Genomic DNA, 20,746 nt, shown 5'->3' on the forward strand with positions numbered 1-20,746 from the left:
TGAAGCTCATTTGTCTTTCAGTAAACCCAGGCAGGATAAAAGTTTTATATTTAATGCTGATAACTCTAAAGACAGGTCTGTTTTAATTAAACCAATAATCTCAAGTAAGCTTTAATACCAAGTATTTTCCCAGATCAGTTGAACTTAATTTCAGAGAGAACTGTGGGGCTGGCGGTTGGCAGGGACAGAGGGAAGAGAGAGAATCTCAAGCAGACTCCCCTGTGCGCATGGAGCCCAACCCAGAGCTCCCTCTCCCAACTCCAAGAGCATCACCTGAGCTGAAATCAAGAGTCGGATGCTTAACCGACTGAGCCACCCAGGCATGCCCTGAGCTTTGAGTTTTAGAATGCCTACTTCTTACCAGCGCTTGCCTTCAGATAAACCAAATCGAGCTCTGTTACAAATTCATTTTAGCCATACCATCCAGAAGTACAGAAAATACCTCACATTTACAACATACATGGATACTCATACAAACACGCACACCAGAGGCAAACAAAATCTTCCAGCTTCTGGTTCTACTTGTGTCTGTAGAGAGATTACAGACCCAATTTCAAGTATCTCCCTCTTTTTTTTAAGATTTTTTTTTTTAAAGATTTTATTTATTTATTTGACAGACAGAGATCACAAGCAGGCAGAGAGGCAGGCAGAGAGAGAGAGAGAGAGAAAGAGAGAGAAGCAGGCTCCCCGCCGAGCAGAGAGCCCGATGCGGGACTCGATCCCAGGACCCTGAGATCATGACCCGAGCCGAAGGCAGCGGCTTAACCCACTGAGCCACCCAGGCGCCCTAAGATTTTTTTTTTTAATTTATTTGACAGAGATCACAAGTAGGCAGAGAGGCAGGCAGAGGCGGGGGTGGGGGGGAAGCAGGCTCCCCGTCAAACAGAGAGCCCGATGTGGAGCTTGATCCCAGGACCCTGAAATCATGACCTGAGCCGAAGGCAGAGGCTTAACCCCTGAGCCACTCAGGCGCCCCCCTCTCTCTTTTTCTAATGAAAAATTTCCCTCTCAAGTTTGCATTTCCAAGAATGGTCCTTACCTAGGTTCTAGAGAAGATGGCGGTAGAAAATGTACAGGGAAAGTAATGAAGTTTTGTCCAGGGTGGCGATTTGGAGCATATCTGCCATTATCAGAGGTACTCCAGTGGGCCCAAGAGCTCTGTTACTGGGTTCTATTTTAGAAAGGTCTCTTCCCTTCCCATTTTTCCTTCAGCCTCAGGCAGTGGTGGGCTCTGTTCATATTTCAAAGACATGACCAGATTTATGATTTAAAGGGACAAGAATGCAAAAAGTTTTTTTTCTAAGAGTTTTAGGGTAGTTGTGACTTAAAATTGACCTTTTTTTTGACCCGTCGGCCATGGCAGTCTTCCTAGCCATGGAAGAGCACATTCTTATTTACTGGCAAAGCCATCACCACTTAACGGGCATTAGATTCTGACTTGCACAGATAACCTCTTTGCTTTTGGAAACATGGAGGGTGCTGGGATTCTGGGCACATATCCAGCTATTGTTCAAATGCTTCTAGGAAGCTCAGTTGTTCTGCTGGGTAACGGAACATGGGACAAGATATTCAGAAATTCAGAGTAATGTGGGTGGAGGCTTATTTATTTAGTGCCCTGGGGTACACTGCCAAACATGATTTTAAATCTCAGTGGCTTGGGTCCTAAATGGTGAATAATGTTCTGGAAATTAGTAGGGGAGTATTTTCAAAAGAGGCCTGAATATCATTTCTGCTTAAATATGGCATTCAAGGAGAGAATAAGTGAGTGCTTCCTTGTTATAATTAAATAAAATGCTTGATTGCTCTGGGGGAAAAGAAATGACCTTTTCTTCCCTCAAGTGCAGGGCAATTTTGTTCCAATATACTGACCTTTGATAATATCCACAAATATTTTGAGAGGAATGGCTGAGGTTTGGAGATTGGTAAAGATAAGTAGATTTTTTACTTAATTCCCCCTAAGAACTGGATTCCAGCCTGAATATCAAGGGACTGGCTTACCTTTTTAACTAAATTTGCTTCTTTGTATCAAGGGGAATTTTATCTTTTGTACAGTCTGTATAAAGCTTTTTAATAAAAGCCTTCCCCCTCTATTAGCCCCTCAGCATCAGGCTTCCTCTGATCACTGAGGAGGGCCTAGGAGAAATTTCATCGGTTACCTCTTTCCCCTGTGAAGGGGAGGCTGTGAATAGTCCAGTCTTTTTAATGTTTCTCTAAGCTTGGTAGGATCTTCTGAAAATGGAGGGAAAAGGGCTTTATAAAAGATCTGCAGTTGTCTGGGGGACATGAATTTTTGGCAGGAGGGGGCGTGGTCCAGAATATACCTGGCAAAGGTGAGCATATAGAAATGGCTGAGGCTGACAGAGGTTGATTACAGTAAACCAAGCCATCCTGTTTGTTCTGGGTGCTTCTATTAAATTCACTTTCTGGCTTCCAGCATTTATAAGAGTAGCCTATATACTTTGAACCTAGAGGTTGGGCTGGATTTTAAGAAGGGGAATTTCCATGGGACGTAGACATTCATCTGTCTTAAGTCTAATGTTTGTTCTTTTACCTTGTCAAGGGAATCCCTAAGACTAGCCATTATACCAATAAGACAACTGAGAGCTCTTCATAGGTAATTCTTCTCTTTCAAGTAGCCAATTTAAAGGATCTAATGTCTGGACATTGAGCAAATGGATCCTATTAATTTCAACCGTGACTCAAAGTCATAAGTCTTTTAATGGCTTAATCCAAGACTTAAGAGGTGTCCCTAGAGAAAGCATAGATGATGCAGCCCCTGTGATCCAAAAACCTACTCCCAGGAATAGTCTGGGAAAGCAACCACCCTCTTGTACAGGCCATGAGAATGGTCTCTGGACTATTCTCTGTGCCTCTGGTCTCCATGCTTCTGGTCTCCCAGAGGATGCCTGGGATGCATCTAGTACAGACCTGCTATCTGTGACATGAGGCAGGTGCTACTGGAATGAGATTTCTCCAGCACTAAGGAGCAACAGAGGTCTCTCCCTTATGGGCTGGGACCTTTTATGACAAACTTCCCGGAAAGCTGGCATGGCCAGACAGAGCACGCTGCTTGTAACTGTGTATCTCGGGTCCCCCGCCTATTAGACTGGCCAGCAAGATGCTCCCCAGTAAGCGTGCTCTTCCAAGTGGCGGAGACCAGCGAAAATATGCCCATGGGTCACAAAGCCAAGCTCTTAGGACACAGAACTAGACGAAAGGAAGAATTTTATATTCGCGTTAATAGCCATGCCTAAGCCTTGGGTCTCTGGGGGCCAAGCCAATACATAGAAGGGCCCTGCCTTGAGTTTGGGGACTGTGTAGTGTTTATCGCATACCCTGGCGCATGGACATTTTCTTGAGGCTGGCGGGGGACTGAGCGTCAATCTAACCCATTCCCTGACCAGCTTATCTTGACCGGGGGTCTTTGAGTTAGATGATAAGCACTGTAACAGCTTCTAAGTGTTGACGTGTGACCACCAATTTTGCAACTTGGGCTTCCAAGATGTTTCTTTAGCAACAGCTTTTACCTCATGTGCGTATTAACCTACAGCAAAGTTTGTCTAAAGAGATCCTGGTTTGAGGGGAACCATGACCTCACCAGTCCATGAGGCCGGCTACACAGTAGGCTTATAGGACTGAAGCCTGCATTCTGTCCTGTGAGAATTCCTTCCTGTGACCCTCAACACAAAAGAAAGAAAACCATGACCATCTCTGGGAGGAAATGATCAGTCACCCAAGAGTACTCTACTAATTTTTGCCAAAAGTAGCTCAGCGCAAGGACCTAGTTCTACAGTATTTTCTCCTGCTAACTGAATTTAGAGAAAGAAAGAGTCTTATCACTCATTCCACCAGACCCTGCAGACAGAGAAGCTGGGAGGCTGGTGTGGTCAGAAACCTTACCTTCTGCTGGCTGTGCGTGTGTCAGCTGTCCCAGATCTCTGTGCGACAACAGCTCCAGGGCGAGCAGCTGGCCCGGAGAATGAGTACTCACCAACTACACCAGCCAGAGGGAAGGAAGAATTCTTCCTCTACCTTTCAGTTTCTTCCAGTGGTACTAAGAGCTACATTTACACAAAACAGATTAACCAGAGGAAAAAACCACAAAGCTTGAGACCTAAAGAGGCAGGCAGTTTTTAGAGGCAAAGAGTAAATTCATGAGGAATTGACAGGACAAAGAAAATTTAACTTTGGGAGTTCCAATTTGTAAGGAATTCTAGGCAGAATTTGGGGTGTGATATTAAATTAGTAGACATTAACAAGTGTTGTCTATACATTTTTCTTGACTCTAAATTTCCTATGTCTGGTGATGAGAATGTCTGTACCTCCCTGGCTGCCTTTCACATGGGAGATATTTCTTCTGCTTTCAGGGGGACAGAGGAGGGTCTGAGGGTCCTTCTTGTACAGGTTGTCTCTTAAATACTATTTTATTTAAAATAATCAGTAAGCCACAGTGGAGCAGCCTGCCCTTAGCCCCTACAAAACCAATTCACTAGGGCTCTTTTACAAATTGATTTTAGTAATACCACCCAGAAACAATATCTCACATTTATGGCATACACACATACATACAAAACACAGAGGCAGTTGGTTAAGCATCTGCCTCCAGCTCAGGTCATGATCTTGGGGTCCTGGGGAGCCTGCTTCTCCGTCTGTGTTCTCTCTCTCTCTCTCTCAAATAAAATAAAAAATAAAAAAAATAAAAATACAGAGGCAAGGACCCTATGGTTACTAATATTTGTGGATTTTTAAGATAAGACTTTTATTTGTCCCTGGAATCAAGCTTAAGGAGGCTGTACTGGACTTTGAGCACAAGAGCCCTTTTTAGCAGTCTGTACTATAAAAAGCCGCCACCCCCCCCCTTCTCAGGTGATTGTGGGCTGTGTTTACATTTCAAAGACACGATGAATGTATAACTTCAAGGGACAGAGAAAGAATGTAAGTTCCTCCAAGAAGGACTGGGGTTTCCCAAGTCTTTGAGATAAATGAGGGAAGTTTCGGAATAGGTACATGAATAGGTGAATTTTGAGTTGTGCCTAGCACGGACTTTCATTTTTGGGGTGGGGGGGAGGTAAGGTAAGGACAGTTGCTCCCAATTTCTCAAACTGGGCTATAACTTTAATGACATCCTAGATCGGCCCTCCGATCCCTGCTACATTATCTCCAATTCATTTCTTTCCTTCTGGGTACACAGTTGAACTTCAGAGATTTCTGGCGGTACTGAATAACCCTTGGGTTATTGGGTGTTAAAATGGGTTCCCAAAAGAGGGTACGAAGGATATTACCTTCCCCAAATCCAGAGTCCCTCCCACAGACAGCTAAGAGAATAACGTGCACGTCCCAGGCCAGCAGAAAGCCAAGCCTGTTACGCAAAATGAGACAAGGAAGAGGGTGACAGCTGCCCCCTGGGGGAGAGGGCATCAGTGAACGATGGGTTTGGATTTGGGAAGAAAAGGGCAACGTACGGTTTTCTTTTCCCTTCTCTACTGGGCACTGCAGGCACCTTCAGAAGCGATTCTGATAAGCATTTCCTCTCTTTGCTGGCTTCTGCCAGTTTTTCCGGGGTCCCCTGTGCAGGCTCTGCTATCTGCTGGAGGTTCCCGTTAGCTATTTGTTTTTTTAAGCTATTATTTATTTGAGAGAGAGGGAGAATGAGCACTAGCGGAGGGAGCAGCAGAGGGAGCAGGACAAGCAGGCTCCCTGTTGAGCAGCGCACAATCTCAGGACATGCCCCCAAACCTGCCACCAATCCCAGATCGTGACCCGAGCCAGTGAAGGCAGATGCTTAACTGACTGAGCCACCCAGGCGCCAACAGAGAGACAAGGCCTGTGCCTTGCCAGTTTTGCTTCTGGTGGTGTTTTCAGAGGAGGAAAGGCAATGCAGACAGAATTAGCAGAGGACAAAGGGGGCAACAGGCATTTCTTCTGACTTCCTTTAGGTCCCTCTTATACCTTTAATTTTCGGGAGGCTTTTGTTAAATCTTTTAATTCATTTTTTAACGACACTAGTTCGAAATTTTGAAACCTTCTGGAGTTTCTGCTTGCCCATGTAAACACGCACCCTGTTTGCTTTGGGAACCGGGGCCTTCCATGGCGCTTCTCAAATGACTTTGTCTACTGGGAACGCTCCCCATTGTGGCTGGTGTACTGCTAGGGTGTTTTTAGGACAGTTTTGCCATTTCTGCAGATATTCCCAGCTCCCAGCACCATGGGTTTTAGACTTAAATGAGCAGGTGTGCTGGAAGGTGGCATGTTTGACTCTTTAGAATTTAGGGATCCTCTTAGCTAAGCCTTGGTTTATACAAAACAAGACAAAGATGCGCACTTTTAACACACCAGCAGTAACCAACCGCAGAGTGCCTCCCCGGACTGGCAGAGGGAAGGCCGTGCCCAGCACAGGCCGTTCCCTGCGTGGACTGACCCAGTGGCCTTCATGGTAGGGACTGTGGACTGGAAATGGGGAATGGACTTAAGCAGCAAAACCCCAGTAAATGAGGACCACGGGTGGGACCTGGGAAGTGATTCCAGCGTGGACTGGTGGGCTGAACCCAGGGCTAAGGATGGGTGCTCCCTGAAAGCACCCCCAACCCCCCTCACCTTGGACTAGAAAGCCAATTGGGTTGGTATCTCAAAGGCAAAAAGGGGAGGAGAAACCAAGAGGACTCACCGGCGGTGGCACCCGCGCAAGGGCCAGAAAGACAGGAACGTGGAAGGGCTCGCGGGACGCGGTGCCCCTGCTTCTCCCCGTCCCTGCAAGGCCGTCAGGAGCTCGCTGTAGATCCCAGGGCCGCCACCACGGCTGTGAAACAGAATTCAGCCATGTACCTTGGAAGGTCTGATGGGCTTTATTTAAATAATTCACACATCAGGTGGCATGTGTCTAGCAAGCAGATAGAGCTCTGCCGAGCCCAACAAGAGAGGTTTTGGAAAGGCAGAGAAGGCATTCAAAAGGGGATATTTACTAGCCAGAAATGCACTGTGTAGGCCAGGTTGCGCTCCTAAGGAGCAGAAAGGGCTCAAAGTTTCCTGGTCAGGTTGCCTGGCTAAAGGCTGTATTCCTGGGGCGGCGGAAGTGCAGTTTGATTAGGCAGTGAGTTCCATTTACTGACCTGGGGCCTTTACCTCAATGACAACACGTGGGGCCTGTGGGTTGTTTCTTAACAAAAAAACACACAATCAGTGGTCACTGCTGTGTCCCTAAGCCTCTTAGCGTTGCATCTTCATTTGCTGACTAACAATGCTGGAGTGCCAGGCACGGTGCTAGCACCATCCACAGTGACCCCAACAGACCTGCCCTCATCCATGGCTTTACCCCTAGTGAGAGAGACACACCATAAAGGGAAAAATCATTCAAGCAATTCATTATGAGTGCTGTCCAGGAGAGAGCTAAGAAGGGAACCGAACACAGATGAGGTTTCAGGGCACTTCTCCCTAAGGAAGTGGCATTAAGCTAAGCCAGGAAGAATGAGTAGGAGTCAGTCAGCTGTGGGCAGGGTAGAGTGTTCCAGGGAGAGGGAACAGCATATGCAAAGGCTGTGTGAGGCAGGAAGGAGGAGCATGGTATCCTTGAAGAACAGAAACATGTCGCTGTGCTCCTGGGGTTCAGATAGTATAGAAGGGACAACGGGAGGCAGAGGACTTGGGGCGTACTAGACCATAAGAGATCTGTGGGTCATATTACATATTCTGGTCTTTATCCTAAAAGCAATGGAAAGTCCTAGAGGGGTTTGAGGCAGAGGGGGATGTGATCAGATTTGCTTTATAAAAAGACCACTCTGGCTCCTCCAGGGAAATGGAGATGAAGAGGCCAGACGGTACTGCCGTGATCCAGAAAAGCGATGGTGGAGCTCAGACCACCATGGTGGCGGTGAAGATATGGAGAAGTTTCAGGGAGGCATGCTGGGGATGTTTAGAGAGTAAGACACAACTCTGGGACAGACCGAGTATGAAGATGAGGAGGAGGGAATGGGTCAAGGCTGATCCCCAGGTCACTGGCTTACACAGCCGGACGAAGAGTGGTTCGACACTGAACCAGGGGGCGCTGGGCCAGCGTGGCCCCCTTGAGGTGCCTGGGAGGCATCGAAGTGCAGGTGTTCAGCGGGTGGAGGCACACAGGAGAGGTCGGGGCTGCAAGCCCACTGAGGTAGGGATGAGGTCGCGGGGGGGCAGTGATAGGCCCTTCCCCCAGCCTGAAGGAAAGCCAGTATTTAGAGGCCACATGCAGGAGAACAGGGGAGGGGAGACTGAGACGGAGTGGCAGACACAGGAGAAAGCCAGAGAGCCTAATATCAAGTCAAGTGAGCGTGGTGTTTCACGGAGGCCGAGGGCAAGACAGCCAAACGCCTGTGAAGGAGATGATGACCAGGCCTGAGAGATGTCATTAAGTTCGGGTTCCTAAAGGCTACTGGTGACCTTAGTGAGAGCCAGTTCGGAGAGTGACAATAGCTGGAAAGGAGTAGTATTATCACATGAGTGTCCGAACGGAGCACATCCCCTAACTTCAGGGCCACTTGAAGAACAGGAGAGTGTCAGAACACATACTGGCGAGGCCCCCACAAGTTCCTACGGTTTTACTTATGTTGCTTGTTTTTCTCCAACAGCCTAAATGGAAATTTGATAAAGCCAGAGGAGGCCAAAGTCTTTGAAGACGAGAAGCGGATCATCTGCTTCTGAGGCCGCCTCCACGTGTGGGGTCCACGCCCCGGGGAGGAGACAGGGCACGAGTGGGCCTGCTGAGCCGTCTGAGTGACTATAACTACTCCATGAAGAGACATGACGCATATCCAGGATCTTTTTATCGGACATGGAATAAGACTGAGTTCAGAACTGGCCCTCAGGACCAGGGAAGCGAGTTAGTCATACTGTCCCCACGGAAGAGTTGAGGACATGGTAGAGAGTTAGTGCCAAGCTTCTGGCAGAAAAGGTGCTCAACAAACATGTGGGGGTTTTTTTGTTTTTTGTTTTTTTACCTGGAACCTTCTCTTCCTCCTCAGTACCTCCCCACAGGTTGATGGCCGGCCCACCTTTCACAGCTACAGATTAACTGACATATATCCACGGTCGGGATATGACGCATCCAAGGTTTTGTCGAAGGCTCCTTGCAGGCTTCTGTTTTAGTCCTTGGGTCTCAGTATCTGTTGGCAGAGATCATGGGGTGCTCTCTTAGCAGGTCTAAGAGAAAAGGTGGGGTCTTCATGACGCTGAGTTTCTGCTTGGGGCTTTCTCATGCTGGGCTGACCTCCTCAGGAAGGCTGATAAGGGTGGGCCCAAGTGCTCTGCACCAGGAGGAAGAACCTGTGCCCATCCTTCAAAAGGAGTAAGGCCTGGGGTCCAAACAGAAGCTTCTCTGTCTCTTGCCCTCCTGAGGAAGGGGAAGTGTCTCTCTCCCTGCCTCAGAGCAGTTGTGAGGATGACTGAACTGGACTTAAGGCTGAGGGGGTTGCTGAGAACCCTGTTAGGAGACCATGTCACAGGGACCATCGTGGTAGGCACGTGCTGGATGTTACATCGGGGAGAGGGTGGTGATATTACCAGATAACTTGTTCTTTTGCCAAGTCATTTAATAAAGTAACATTTTTAATTAGAATTTTCTAATTTCTAAAGGAAATTTTGCTTGAGAAGCATGGTAGGATCCCTGGCCTCCATGCCTTGACTCCCTTCAGAGATACTCACTCTGCTGCGTGGCACCCTGGTGTGGGGTGCTGTGTGGAGCCTGCTGAAGGAAGGCCAGAGGTGTCATCGTTATGGTCCTTTGCAGGCCTCTCCACCTACCAAGGGATCAAAAAAAGCCAAGGACGCAACCGAGGCCTTTTCTTCTACCTGACCTCTGAACCCATACAGCTGGCTTCTCAGAGGAGCAAACTCAGTCAGGGGTGGCTGGGGCCAGGATATGCTGCATGGGCCAAATTCCACAATCCCTCTCCACCATGCCATGGTAGGCCCTGGTGGCCAGGCTCGATGTCCACTACCTTCTGTGGCAATTCACAGCTGAGTGGACCTGTCACCCACTTTGGCAAGAGGCGCCAAGCCAATAAGGACCAAACATGAGAGGGAAAGGGATGAGGGGGAGCCTTCCAACAGTACCTTTGAGTTCTCAGAGGTCCAGTCTGGTTTTGTGCAGAAGCCCCTGTCAGAAAATGGCAACTGAGGAAGTTAGTTCTGAAAATCCTGTACAGTCATTCAGCCACATAGGTGGCTGCTCTGCTAAGGGGCCGCTTTGGTAGCTCTGAGCCAATCCTCCCCTCACCCCAGATCTTAGTATTCACCTAAGAGTCACCCCCTGAGGCAGCAACTCTCTCCCTACAGAGACTCTAGGCAGTAGTTCTGGAATGAACGTGTTGAGCTGAAGGCTAAAGGAGCTTAGGGCAGACTTCAGATTTCCTCAGTAGAAGAACTATACTTCTCAGTGGACAGATTTAGACTTCATTAAACCACTAAAGCTAAACTTTTGGGAGACTAACGTTTACTTAGAAACTACCAAATGTACTGCTTTTACAGATTATCAAGATTAAAACTGCTGCCTCTAAGGATATTAGAATTTGAGCAGTGTTGGCTTAAGTTCTGTTTGGAAATACTTCTGGTCTTCTAGATGGTGAACGACAGAGTTTCTATTTCTTCCAAATTTGTTGGAAGGGCTCTCCATTATTCACTGGTGAGCTTCTGTGCAGAGAGGTGGAGACTTTTCCTCATCAAGAAGACCACTGAAAGTTGGAAAAAAAAAATTAAAAATTCCACAACGTAGGACAGGACTCTTTCTTTCCACAGGACACCCCGGTTGGTTTTGGAAGAAACGACAGCTCCTCTATTTCAGACCTGCAACCACGGCATGTCTGGGCTGATTTGGAACCTACCCAAACAAAACAAAACAAAAAACAACAACATGGAGTCACCAGGTGGCTGTGGGCCAGGTGCTAAGACTCGGAATCTCAATCTGTGTCTTGAAAGCTGGGCCTCCTAGGGATGTCCCTCCATCCCACAGGGCAAATGTAAGCATCAGACACACGGATGCTTGGATGCTGGAAAGCAGGATTGCCGCTCAGTACAGATCACTAGCCACCGTGAAACCAACGCTGCTCATTTCCGCTCCGGGGCAACACCCAGGTGGTTCTCTTCTCGGCTCCAAGGCTTAGGGAACTTCCTGACAAGGTCACCTATGGGCCCGAAGTTCTCAGAGTCAGGTTCAAGAATACTCCACTTCAAGCAGCTTGGGAACAGTCTCGCTTTGCCAGCGAAAGACACAGCTGTCAGCCTTCATCATTGTCACCCAAGAGCCCTACCGCTGCCGTGGGACTCACCCAACAGAGGGACGCGAGGCCGTGTCGTGGACCGTAGGACAGAGCAAGGGCCCGCGAGCGTCCGCCGGGTGCCCCCTCTGCTCCCCCACTGGATGCAGGGGGCTCACGGATCTTTTGGTCCACTTCCAGGTATGCCACGTGTATTTCCGGGAACTAATTTTCCCTTACAGGAAAAAAAAAGACCCTCGCCCTGGAGCTGAAAGGCAAAACCGTGATCATTAGCCCAGGTCCAGAAAGAGCGATGTTAATGAAAATGGTATTTGCTGGCGAGGCGGCGGAGGTCGCGTTACCATAGAGATGTGCTTGTAGCAGCACCGCTGTGTCCCCGGGGCCATCCCTGCCCGATTCTCTCAGCCTTAAAACGCAACCGACTGCACACAAGAGGAGCTTAAAACTTTTCCAGGCACTTAACACTGAAAAGGTTATGGGCCCCCGATGATCTGTAACAAGAAATTTTTTAAGCAACAGTGAATGATAAAGCAAGTGCAAGGATGTTAGTCAAGTTTTTCTCATGACTACGTGGCTGGTTGTTTTGTTTTTTTTTTTTTTTGAAAATAACAAAATATCAAAAGATCTCAACGTTTTTTCCTTGACTTTTTCTGCCAGTGCTTTTGTTATAGAAACAGTAATCACAATATTAGAGGAAATTTTTTAAAATAATGCTTATAAATGACACAGTACTAAGTTACTTTAATTTTTATGTGTCATCTTCCCATGTTCTGCCTACTTTGTGACATTTTCCCAACTTTTTTTTACTGTGGTTAAATACACAAAAAATTTACCATCTTAACTATGTTTAAGTATACACATCAATGGTATTAAATATATCCATAATGTTGTGCCACCAACACCACCATCCAGCTCCAGAATTTTCTTAGAACTCTAAAACTCTAGGTTCATTAAGGAACTCCCCCTTCTCCTCCCTCCCCAGCCCTTGGTAACCCCCCTTTCTGTCTCTGGCATTTTAACTATTCTAAGTACCTCATTAAGTAGAATCACGGTGTTTGTGTTTGTGGTTTTGTTTTGTAACTAACATATTTCATCTACCACGATGTCCTCACGTTCACTTTCTACATTGTTACATAGGCTTTATAAGGATCCTCTGTATTCTGTTGATTTGCTTAATTATGCACCAAATATTAGAAATCCAGTCTTCCAGATTGGTTGTGGTGGTGATTATTTCATAAAACGTTTCTGTGGAAGTAGAAAATTTTTTAGGACTATTTCTTTGGAGTAGGATTATTCAGTCAAAGATTCTCGCTATGAAATTTTCTTTTTCAACTTATGTCAGCGCATAAAGTCTAAGTGTGTACGAAATGATTTAGAAGCAGATGAAAGTTACAGGACAATGCAATGTGAAGCCAGCAATGTCTCCTCTGACCCTGTCCTGGACCCCAACCTTCAACAGTGTTTAGGCACTGCAAGCTACAGACTGGCACCAATGACCGCTACAACTTCCGGGAAGAGTGAATCATCCACAAATCATCTGTTTGAAACTGGTACTGTGCAAGATAATAATTCATTAGTGTAGGTATCACTATCTTCAAAATCAGTTTTCCTTACTTTAAAAAAAATATGTATGTGTATATACATGTCCTTGCTTTGCCAAACAGACCCATTATACTGACTCAAATGGAAACCACCTCTTCCCAACAATCCTACGAAATAGGAATTACTTCATGAATGAGGGAAACTGAGAACCCATGACTATGGGTGTAGGTCTTCGTCCTAATCAAGATGTGTATAAAAATGTGTGTGTGGTGGGCGGAGGGAGCAAAACCCTTCAGGAAAGGGATTTTGGCAAATGTAGAAAGCCACACCTGGCAACACCTGAGAATCTGAGCTCAGATCAATTCTCCTACTCTACTATCCCGGAGACTGGTGTTGGAGCAAAAGGGACTTGCCTAAGGTCACACAGCTAGAACACAGGCCTGTCTGGTTCTGTTTTCCTTCTGTTCTGGTAGTTTGTGCCCTTCAGTTCATTCTGCTACTGACCTTCTTCCTGCTAAGTCTGGTAAATCTGGTCCTAATCCACTAGGGCAACTTAACAAAACGCTCACCCTAAGAACACAGATGGGGTCTCTCTTTAGTGTCCCTGGTGCTAAGAGTTACAGGACTCTGGAGTCACATTTTCAAACCTGAGAGTCACAAAGCTAGGAAGACCCTGGAGAAGTTTTGGTGACATGAGTCTGACTCTATAGAGCCAACAACTTCCTCATTGGCCACTCAACCCCCATCCCCCAACCATGGATCTGGGCCAAAGGAAGTAAGTGGGGGCATTCCCGAGAGCTTGAATAGCTCCTGTTTGGATGGTTTTCATCACAAGAGGGCAGCATGTGTCCAGCAATTAATCAATCCATTGTGCCAGTGGCTCCCAAGGATCCAGAGCGCTGGGGGCCTGTGACATTGTTAAGACCCCATACCAAATATGTAATGTTAAAAGCAAGTTCATTTTAAGCCCATTCACCCTTGTGTCCAAAGACATTGGAAGGCAGAGAGTTTGCCCCACGGCTCGGTGAAGAACAGTACAGCAAGTCTCTGGGTGGTGAGGATTTAGGTTCACATCTCAGTGCTATCAGGAGTTGTGTGACCCTGGACAAGCAACTTAGCTTTTCTGTGCTTGGGCTTCCTATTGTAATACCAGTACTCCCCTCAGAGGGGTGTGGGGTTAGAGGAGTAAATGAATTTATGTAAAGCACTTAAGATAGTACCTGCCAAGTAGGATGGACTCCAGAAGCAGTAACTCTTATTATCTGATCAGAACCTTTTCCTATGGCCTTAACGAGCACCAGGGGTAAGGCAAGAGAAAAGAGGGGCCTCTGCTGGGCCATCCTTCCCGTCCCTCAGAGCCCCTGGAAAACAGTGTCTCCATATTCAGACCGACTGCAAGCTCTTGCCTTTTAAGCAGCCTAGGGCCAGAAGCCATTTCCAAGGCTGAACTCCTATGGGATCAGAACCATTTCTTATACTTGACACTGTCTTTTTTACTTTGTTCAAGGACCCCATATCCCTATCATATCCAGAAACATGGATTAGGGAGGCCAAAAGTCTGTTTACATTATGATTGGAGTGTCTTCTCTGGCCTTCCCCACTACAGTCGTAAGTCTGAAGGTCATTTCTTGGATGTCAGCACGCGGTTCTCCGTCTCTAGCGTTCTTTACTTTCGCTCGTTCACATTGCGACTGATTCCCCAGCCTGTTGAAGAAATGGATGATGGGAGTCCTGAGGGGAGAGGGAGGAGAGGAGCAGGGGAGGGAGAGAAGGGAATAAACCAAATCGAATCTGTCAACTCCTGACTTGAACTCCTGACTCCTGGGTGGGTGAACTCAGGACTCCTGACTTGCACCCAGCTTTGGCCACTCCTATCACCTTGTCCGGGAACCAGCCCAGTGTGTCTCAGGGCACCAGCCCGGCGTCCTGGCCGCTGAGGTCTATGGTGGCAGCAGCTCATCATCTAGTGAGCAGCTGTGGGGAATATACCGGCCGCCCACTGCTGCTTTCGTATTTCCCAGTGGGTTTGATTTTCTATTCCCCACATTCCTAGGCAATGTGTAAGGTCTTTTTCCTTCCGTCAAGATAATGCACCTATTTCTAATTCATTTTCCCAGGAGGACCCACTGGTGATCAACAACATTCTTCATTTGAATCATCTAGACCAGTGTTTCTCAACTTTTGTTCATCACTGCCTCTTCAAGGAGACTTTTTAGACTTTTTTTTTCCCCAATCCCTCTTCCCACCATGAAATTCTAATACCACAGTTATACTGTATTTCTCTTTGTGGCCCCTTGGGCACACACCATTGAATACCCAGGTTCTTTTTTGGTCCCACATGAACCGATTTTCACCCTCTTAGGGGTGACATCCTCCCGGCTGAGAATGCTCGATCCAGTCAAATCCTAGATAATTCTTATGACCCTTGCCATCCCCAAGAACCCCACTGTCACCCTAAAGACCATTTGCCTTTATACACATTATTCAGCTTCTAATCCAATAAATTTTAGTAGTTACAACATTCTTATTTTTTCCTTCACTCTTTTAACTGTCTTGAACCAAGTTTAATCATTGTGCAAAAACACTGCTCGTGTTGTTTAAAAGAGTGCCAAGTGTCAAAGGGGAACGAACAGACTGTCTTCACAGGAACCTTTCCTACCTGAAGCATTCTGGTACCAGCAGCTTCAGAGCTGGATTTCGGAGACTGCCACCAGGCCTTCGGGCAGAACCTAAGGCTGACCACATCTGCCTTTGCCCTTGTCCCACTTCCCTTTCTCACTTCCTAATTCCCTCACCCTCACAGCCCATCCAAGAGATCCACAGAACCCAAGCCTCTGCCCACCCCAGGGTGCTTACTTTTTACATTAGCTCCTCCTGCTCAGCCATCTCCCTCACAACCCCAGAAAAATTCCAGATCACATCTGGCTCTTTTGAAAGGGTTTGATCCCTGCAACATCTTAAGCAGAGCTGAGAAAGCTCATCCATCTATCCATCCCTTCCCTCCCCGACTCTTCCCTCTCACAGATAAATACTGAACACCAGACTTTATCCCAGGCATTCTGGGGGATGGTAAGAATACAATGGCTATGTCTGGTCTTTGATTTTACCCTATTTACAAGTTAACCAATTAGACTGCTTCACGGATGCTGGCATGCCACAAGAGACTCCTGGGTCAGAGACACAAGACTTTACCATCCACAGAACAGCAGAGAGCTGATGGCCAATAAAATGGTTTCAATAAGGTTATCAGTCAACAGGGAATGTTTCTGTAAGGTCAAAGTGAGATTAGTCCTGAAAAATACCCATGGATTTAGTGACATGGAGGTTAAAGGTCACCATGGTAACAGCCATCTTGGTAAGCTGACAGCAGGGAAGCCAGACTGCAATGGGGCGAGAAGTAACTGGGTTCAGGGTATCTTTCAAGAAATATATGAAAGAGAGAAGACTGGACAGTGCTCAAAGGGGATATGGAATCTAGGGAGGGTTACCTCATCCGAAGTAAGACCAGTTAAGTAAGTGTTAACTGGGAGGGAGAGACAAGTATATATATACACATAGAGAGAGGTGGTGACTGAGAACTGGAGACTCCTGAGGTGAGCTGGACCAGGGCCTGCAGCACAGATGAGACACAAGAGGCTCTCACGCCAAGCAGGGCTTGGCCAGGGTGAGGTGCAGAGTGATGGGTGTGTGAGGCTAGGAGGAGGATGCTGGCACACTGCCAACATCCAAGGTGAACGCTGGACTTTGTGCAACAATCATCTCTACGGAAGGAAGGGAACCAAAAACAGAGTAGAGTAGAATGTATTTCTTCTAAATGTGGAAACGTTTCTCAGGACAATTTTTGCCCCTTTTGATTCTTTTTGTTTCTGAAAGACAAAAAGAAAGATATTAAGTAAGCAGCACTTAACAGTCTTCCCCTCACTGTCCCTCCTCAGCAGGAAGACTCCAGGGCCTACCATCACTGAACATCACTGAAGGAAAGAGGTCAAGGATACCAAGAGTTTACTGGAATTGTGGCAGACCCCCTTCTTTGGGTCTCACAATATGTCAGACCCTGTTCTAATCACTTATATTTACCCCCGCCCCCACTCCTCACAGTAACCCTGTGAAGTCAAGGAAACTGAGCTACAGAGAGATGAAAGTAACTCACCCAGAGATCGCAGTGAGATGGCAGACCTTCCAACATAGGCGGTCTAGCACCAGTTGGTGTGTTCACCCACATACACCAAACTGCTATTACTGAGGACCCAGTAGAGTAATCCAGAGAGGAACAGAGGTAAGAGGCTCCAGAGGGAGAGATGAGGAGACAGTGACCCGTTAAACCTCAGGTACAATGGGCCCCCTTAATTTGGACCGTAAGCTAAAATGTCGTCACTACAGTGGTTTAAACAAATGACTAAGACTCATTTATTTATATGCCAATTCTACTCAACTACATTTATCATGTATCAGTAAATATTTCATATTTATAAATAGGCCTGAAATATAATTGTGAAACAAAATCAGTATGATTTTTATTCTAACCAACGGTGATATCAGAACTTGATTCAGTATGAAAACAGCCTCATAGTGGACTAGATAATCAAGTAAGTGACCAGGGTGTTACAGATATCTGAATGATTTGCCCAACTTGTGCACTATTACTATGATATGTATGGTAGATTCTTGGCGCAAACGCTCTCCAATAAACCACATTTCCCTCTACTTATGTGACTTGCAGCGGGTCACGAAATGATACACTGGCAAACACATGCAAGCAGGAGCCTGAAAGGGGCTTGCAGATCGGAGCTTGTCCTCCCTTGCTGCTAGGAAGCCTTCCATTGCCACGTAAATAATCTCAAGCAAAGCTGCCAGAGACACGTGGGCCAGCCAGCAGCCAGCCAGCACTTACTTCCAGACATGCGCAACTGAGGCAAGGCTGCCAGCTGCCCCAGCTGCTGGCTGGAGCCCCGTGAACAAGTCTAGGCGACAGCCTGCATTTCTGAATCTCGGGTCAGGGAGTTTAATAAGGGTGTGCTTTTAAGCTACTAAATGTTGGGGAAGTTTGTTACTCAGTGAAGGATCACTGAAACAATACATAAAAATTAAGGAGGGCGAGCTGTTGTGCTTAAATGCACAATGGCTTAAATACAACAGAAATTTACCATTACCCCCAAATGCACAATGGCTTAAATACAATAGAAATTTACCATTCCTAGAAACAGTTCAAGAAGGTTTCAGATGGGTGGGAGGGGAGCTCTGCTAAACACAGTCACTCAGGGACCCAGGCTGTCAGTTCGATGTGTGGCTTCCAAGGTCACCTAGGCACCATAAACCGAAGAGCGGACACAGAGAGAGCATGGAGGACAGCACATGGGAAGCTTTATGGACCCATTCAAGAAACAGAGCGTATCTCTTCTATTCGCATTTCAAAGGTAGAACCCCATCACATGGCCAACCCTAACTGCAATGAAGGAGTCTACTTCTGTGCCTGGGAAGGTGAGGAACAGCCTGATGAACTCATAGTTTGATGCTACAGACTTTTATTAGCTTTCAAGGCACAACGAGAACACAGGGAACCTAATCCATGTAAATCTTCATTTCTTAATCTACAACACAGGGAATAATTGTTTTTGTTAGGTTGTTATAAAGATTAAATGTAAAGCACTTAGTAAGAGTGTCTGGTACATGATAGGCATTCAATAAGTGGTAGCTATTAGTTTTATTACTGTTACTAAGTTGGATGGTGTGAGAAATCAGAGTATGAAGAGAAGGAGTTACACTAAGCTATCCAGAGAGCACTACCATTAGTCATGAACTGTCCAAGTGCAATCACGAAAGTCTAACTCAAACCAGTGTTACACAAAAAATGAGGGGATTTATTAGGACAGAAAGACAGGGTCTAGCTCTTCATGTCAAAGAAGACCTGCCAAACTAGAACCTTCTCCAAGACTTCAGAGGTTAGAACTCTTTTCCCTTCTCATGTTATATGGCACATACATAGATCTTTGCTTCATTCTCTCCAATGCCATACCCTTAGCATGTTTTAACAAGCTCCAGAATTTTTCTGATTTTCAAATATATGATAATACTGTTGTAGTTGTATTTTTCAAGAGTGTCTGTTGGCCATGAGTTGGTAACTGCTGAAGTTAGGAGATGGGGACACAGGAGCTCACTACACTGTTCTCTCTACTTTTGTATACATTTGAAAGTTTCCACTAAACAAACACACAAAACAAAAGCACAAGACTGATCTAATCTTGACAGAGATTCAAGAAGAAGGGATGCACTTGATGGCCCATCTCACATCACATTTGAAACAGTGATTTTCTGCTTTGGTGCAAACTGTGTACTACCAGGGAAATGCTGCCACCATGATCAGCATTATCATCTGTTTGGTTGTGGTTTCTCTGGATTTTGAGGGAAATGGCTAAAGTGATCTACAGACCGCAGGGTTTGACAGGGTTGGATGAACTCAACTATGACCTTGTCTTGACCTGACTCCTAGAACACGTTCGCCACTTTCCTCACATCTTATCACCTTAAGAAAGGTAGAGATGGGGCACCTGGGTAGCTCAGTGGGTTAAGCCTCTACCCTTGGCTCAGGTCATGGTCTCAGGGTCCTGGGATTGAGCCCCGCATTGGACTCTCTGCTCAGCAGGGAGCCTGTTTCCCCACCCCCCTCCCTGCCTGCCTCTCTGCCTACTTGTGATCTCTGTCAAATAAATACAATCTTTTTAAAAAAATTTAAAAATTAAAAGAAAAGAAATGTAGAGCTATCTTGGTAGCACTTTTCTTTAAGCACCTTCATATTTAAGAGTCTCAGGAGAGAATAGAGCAGAGAAAAAACACAAGAACTATAAAAACTACAGATCTACTTTCTAGTGATGAGGACAACAAACTCAGGGTAGTCAAGTATATATTAAGGGTAAATAATCAGAATAGCCAATACTCTATATTCAGCAGCAGAAAATTTAAAAAATAGAGGTTGAAAACAGCTAGCTACTACTCTTTCTAGTAAGATTTTTTTTTTCCCCCAAGTAGCCAAGTGATCAGGAATGAGTATTCTCTTCATTTCAGGCCAGTCCTGAAAGGTAACTGCCATCATTTTATTACAGGATGTATTTTCTGAGGGGGAAAAAAAAAAAAATTTCTCTGTCCTCCATTCTTCGTAATCATGTCCTACGAACTGGTTGATCTCATCTATTACACTGACCACATAAAAAATAAGGGCTGAGAGTAAAGATGCTGATAATCTTAGAAAAAATTCTAAGGATATAGGAAGCCTCTGTCCAAAAAGAAAGAGCATATTGGAATATAAGTTTCACAATTAAAATCTTTGCTAATCAGTCTTGATATTCAAATCATTTTGTATCTAAGTCAGATTTCTTTATTTTCACAAAGGTGGTAGACTCCTTTCCAAAGATAGAATATCACACCATATTCTATCCCAATTTTTTTTTTTTAAACTATGTACTGTTAACATTCCTTCCATTGGGTGGTAGAGTCTATGTCTTCTCCCTGTGAACCTGGGAAGAACTTATGTCCCCCTCAACCAATAGAGTACAATGGAAGTGACTCTATGTGACTTCGAGACAAACTCACAAGGAAGTCATGCCCTTCTGCCTTGCCCTCTTGAGGCAACTGTTCTTGGAATTGAACCGCTGCACTATGAGGAAGTCATGCAACTACAAGGACATGTCACGTGTAGGTGTGCCAGCAAATGTCCCCCACTGAGGCCCCAACCAACCCTAACATAAAGTGGAGGCTCTGGAGATCTGGTTTGGACCCTTCCCCACCCAAACTGTGACCCCCTAAATTGGAAATGGTGTATACACCTCAAATTCCTTGAATCTCCATATTCTTAAGGCTGCCTTTTCTGAGACAACAGCAGCTGAGTACAAGCTCCAAATAATCTATAAACCCCTTCAGTGTTCCTGAAACCTTCCCTTCCCAGTGTTTCCTGGGAAATTTAAATTCTGATC

The 20,746-nt window shown here is 46.0% G+C and overlaps 1 protein-coding gene, 1 long non-coding RNA gene and 2 other non-coding genes across 9 annotated transcripts in view; 2 read left to right on the top strand and 2 right to left on the bottom strand.

Moving 5' to 3' along the window:
• Positions 1-10,867, top strand: part of NOD1 (nucleotide binding oligomerization domain containing 1) — a 68,972-nt gene extending 58,105 nt beyond the window's left edge. For all 4 annotated transcript variants that reach the window (XM_032305729.1, XM_032305733.1, XM_032305730.1 and 1 more), the window contains one exon: positions 8,598-10,867. In XM_032305729.1, coding sequence (XP_032161620.1) covers positions 8,598-8,670 — 73 coding nt within the window. In that variant the 3' untranslated portion in view covers positions 8,671-10,867. The remainder of the gene's footprint in view (positions 1-8,597) is intronic.
• LOC116569450 lies at positions 931-13,919 on the bottom strand. 3 transcript variants are annotated; one of them, XR_004277032.1, is made up of 5 exons: positions 12,273-13,919; positions 11,582-11,731; positions 10,081-11,487; positions 6,665-9,131; positions 931-4,061 (listed from the first exon to the last, which is right to left on the bottom strand). It is a non-coding gene; the product is annotated as an uncharacterized LOC116569450 (long non-coding RNA). The 3 variants fall into 3 exon arrangements; XR_004277031.1 differs by adding an exon at positions 9,670-9,764 and having other exon boundaries at positions 11,582-13,919; XR_004277030.1 differs by having other exon boundaries at positions 11,582-13,919.
• LOC116569767 lies at positions 1,333-1,454 on the top strand. Its single transcript, XR_004277190.1, has one exon. It is a non-coding gene; the product is annotated as a small nucleolar RNA SNORA24 (small nucleolar RNA).
• Positions 13,920-19,807: 5,888 nt separating the features above from the next.
• LOC116569777 lies at positions 19,808-19,876 on the bottom strand. Its single transcript, XR_004277199.1, has one exon. It is a non-coding gene; the product is annotated as a small nucleolar RNA SNORD2 (small nucleolar RNA).
• Between the last annotated feature and the right edge of the window lie 870 nt (positions 19,877-20,746).

The sequence above is a fragment of the Mustela erminea genome, chromosome 11, assembly GCF_009829155.1.
Source record: "Mustela erminea isolate mMusErm1 chromosome 11, mMusErm1.Pri, whole genome shotgun sequence".
Classification (NCBI taxonomy): domain Eukaryota; kingdom Metazoa; phylum Chordata; class Mammalia; order Carnivora; family Mustelidae; genus Mustela; species Mustela erminea.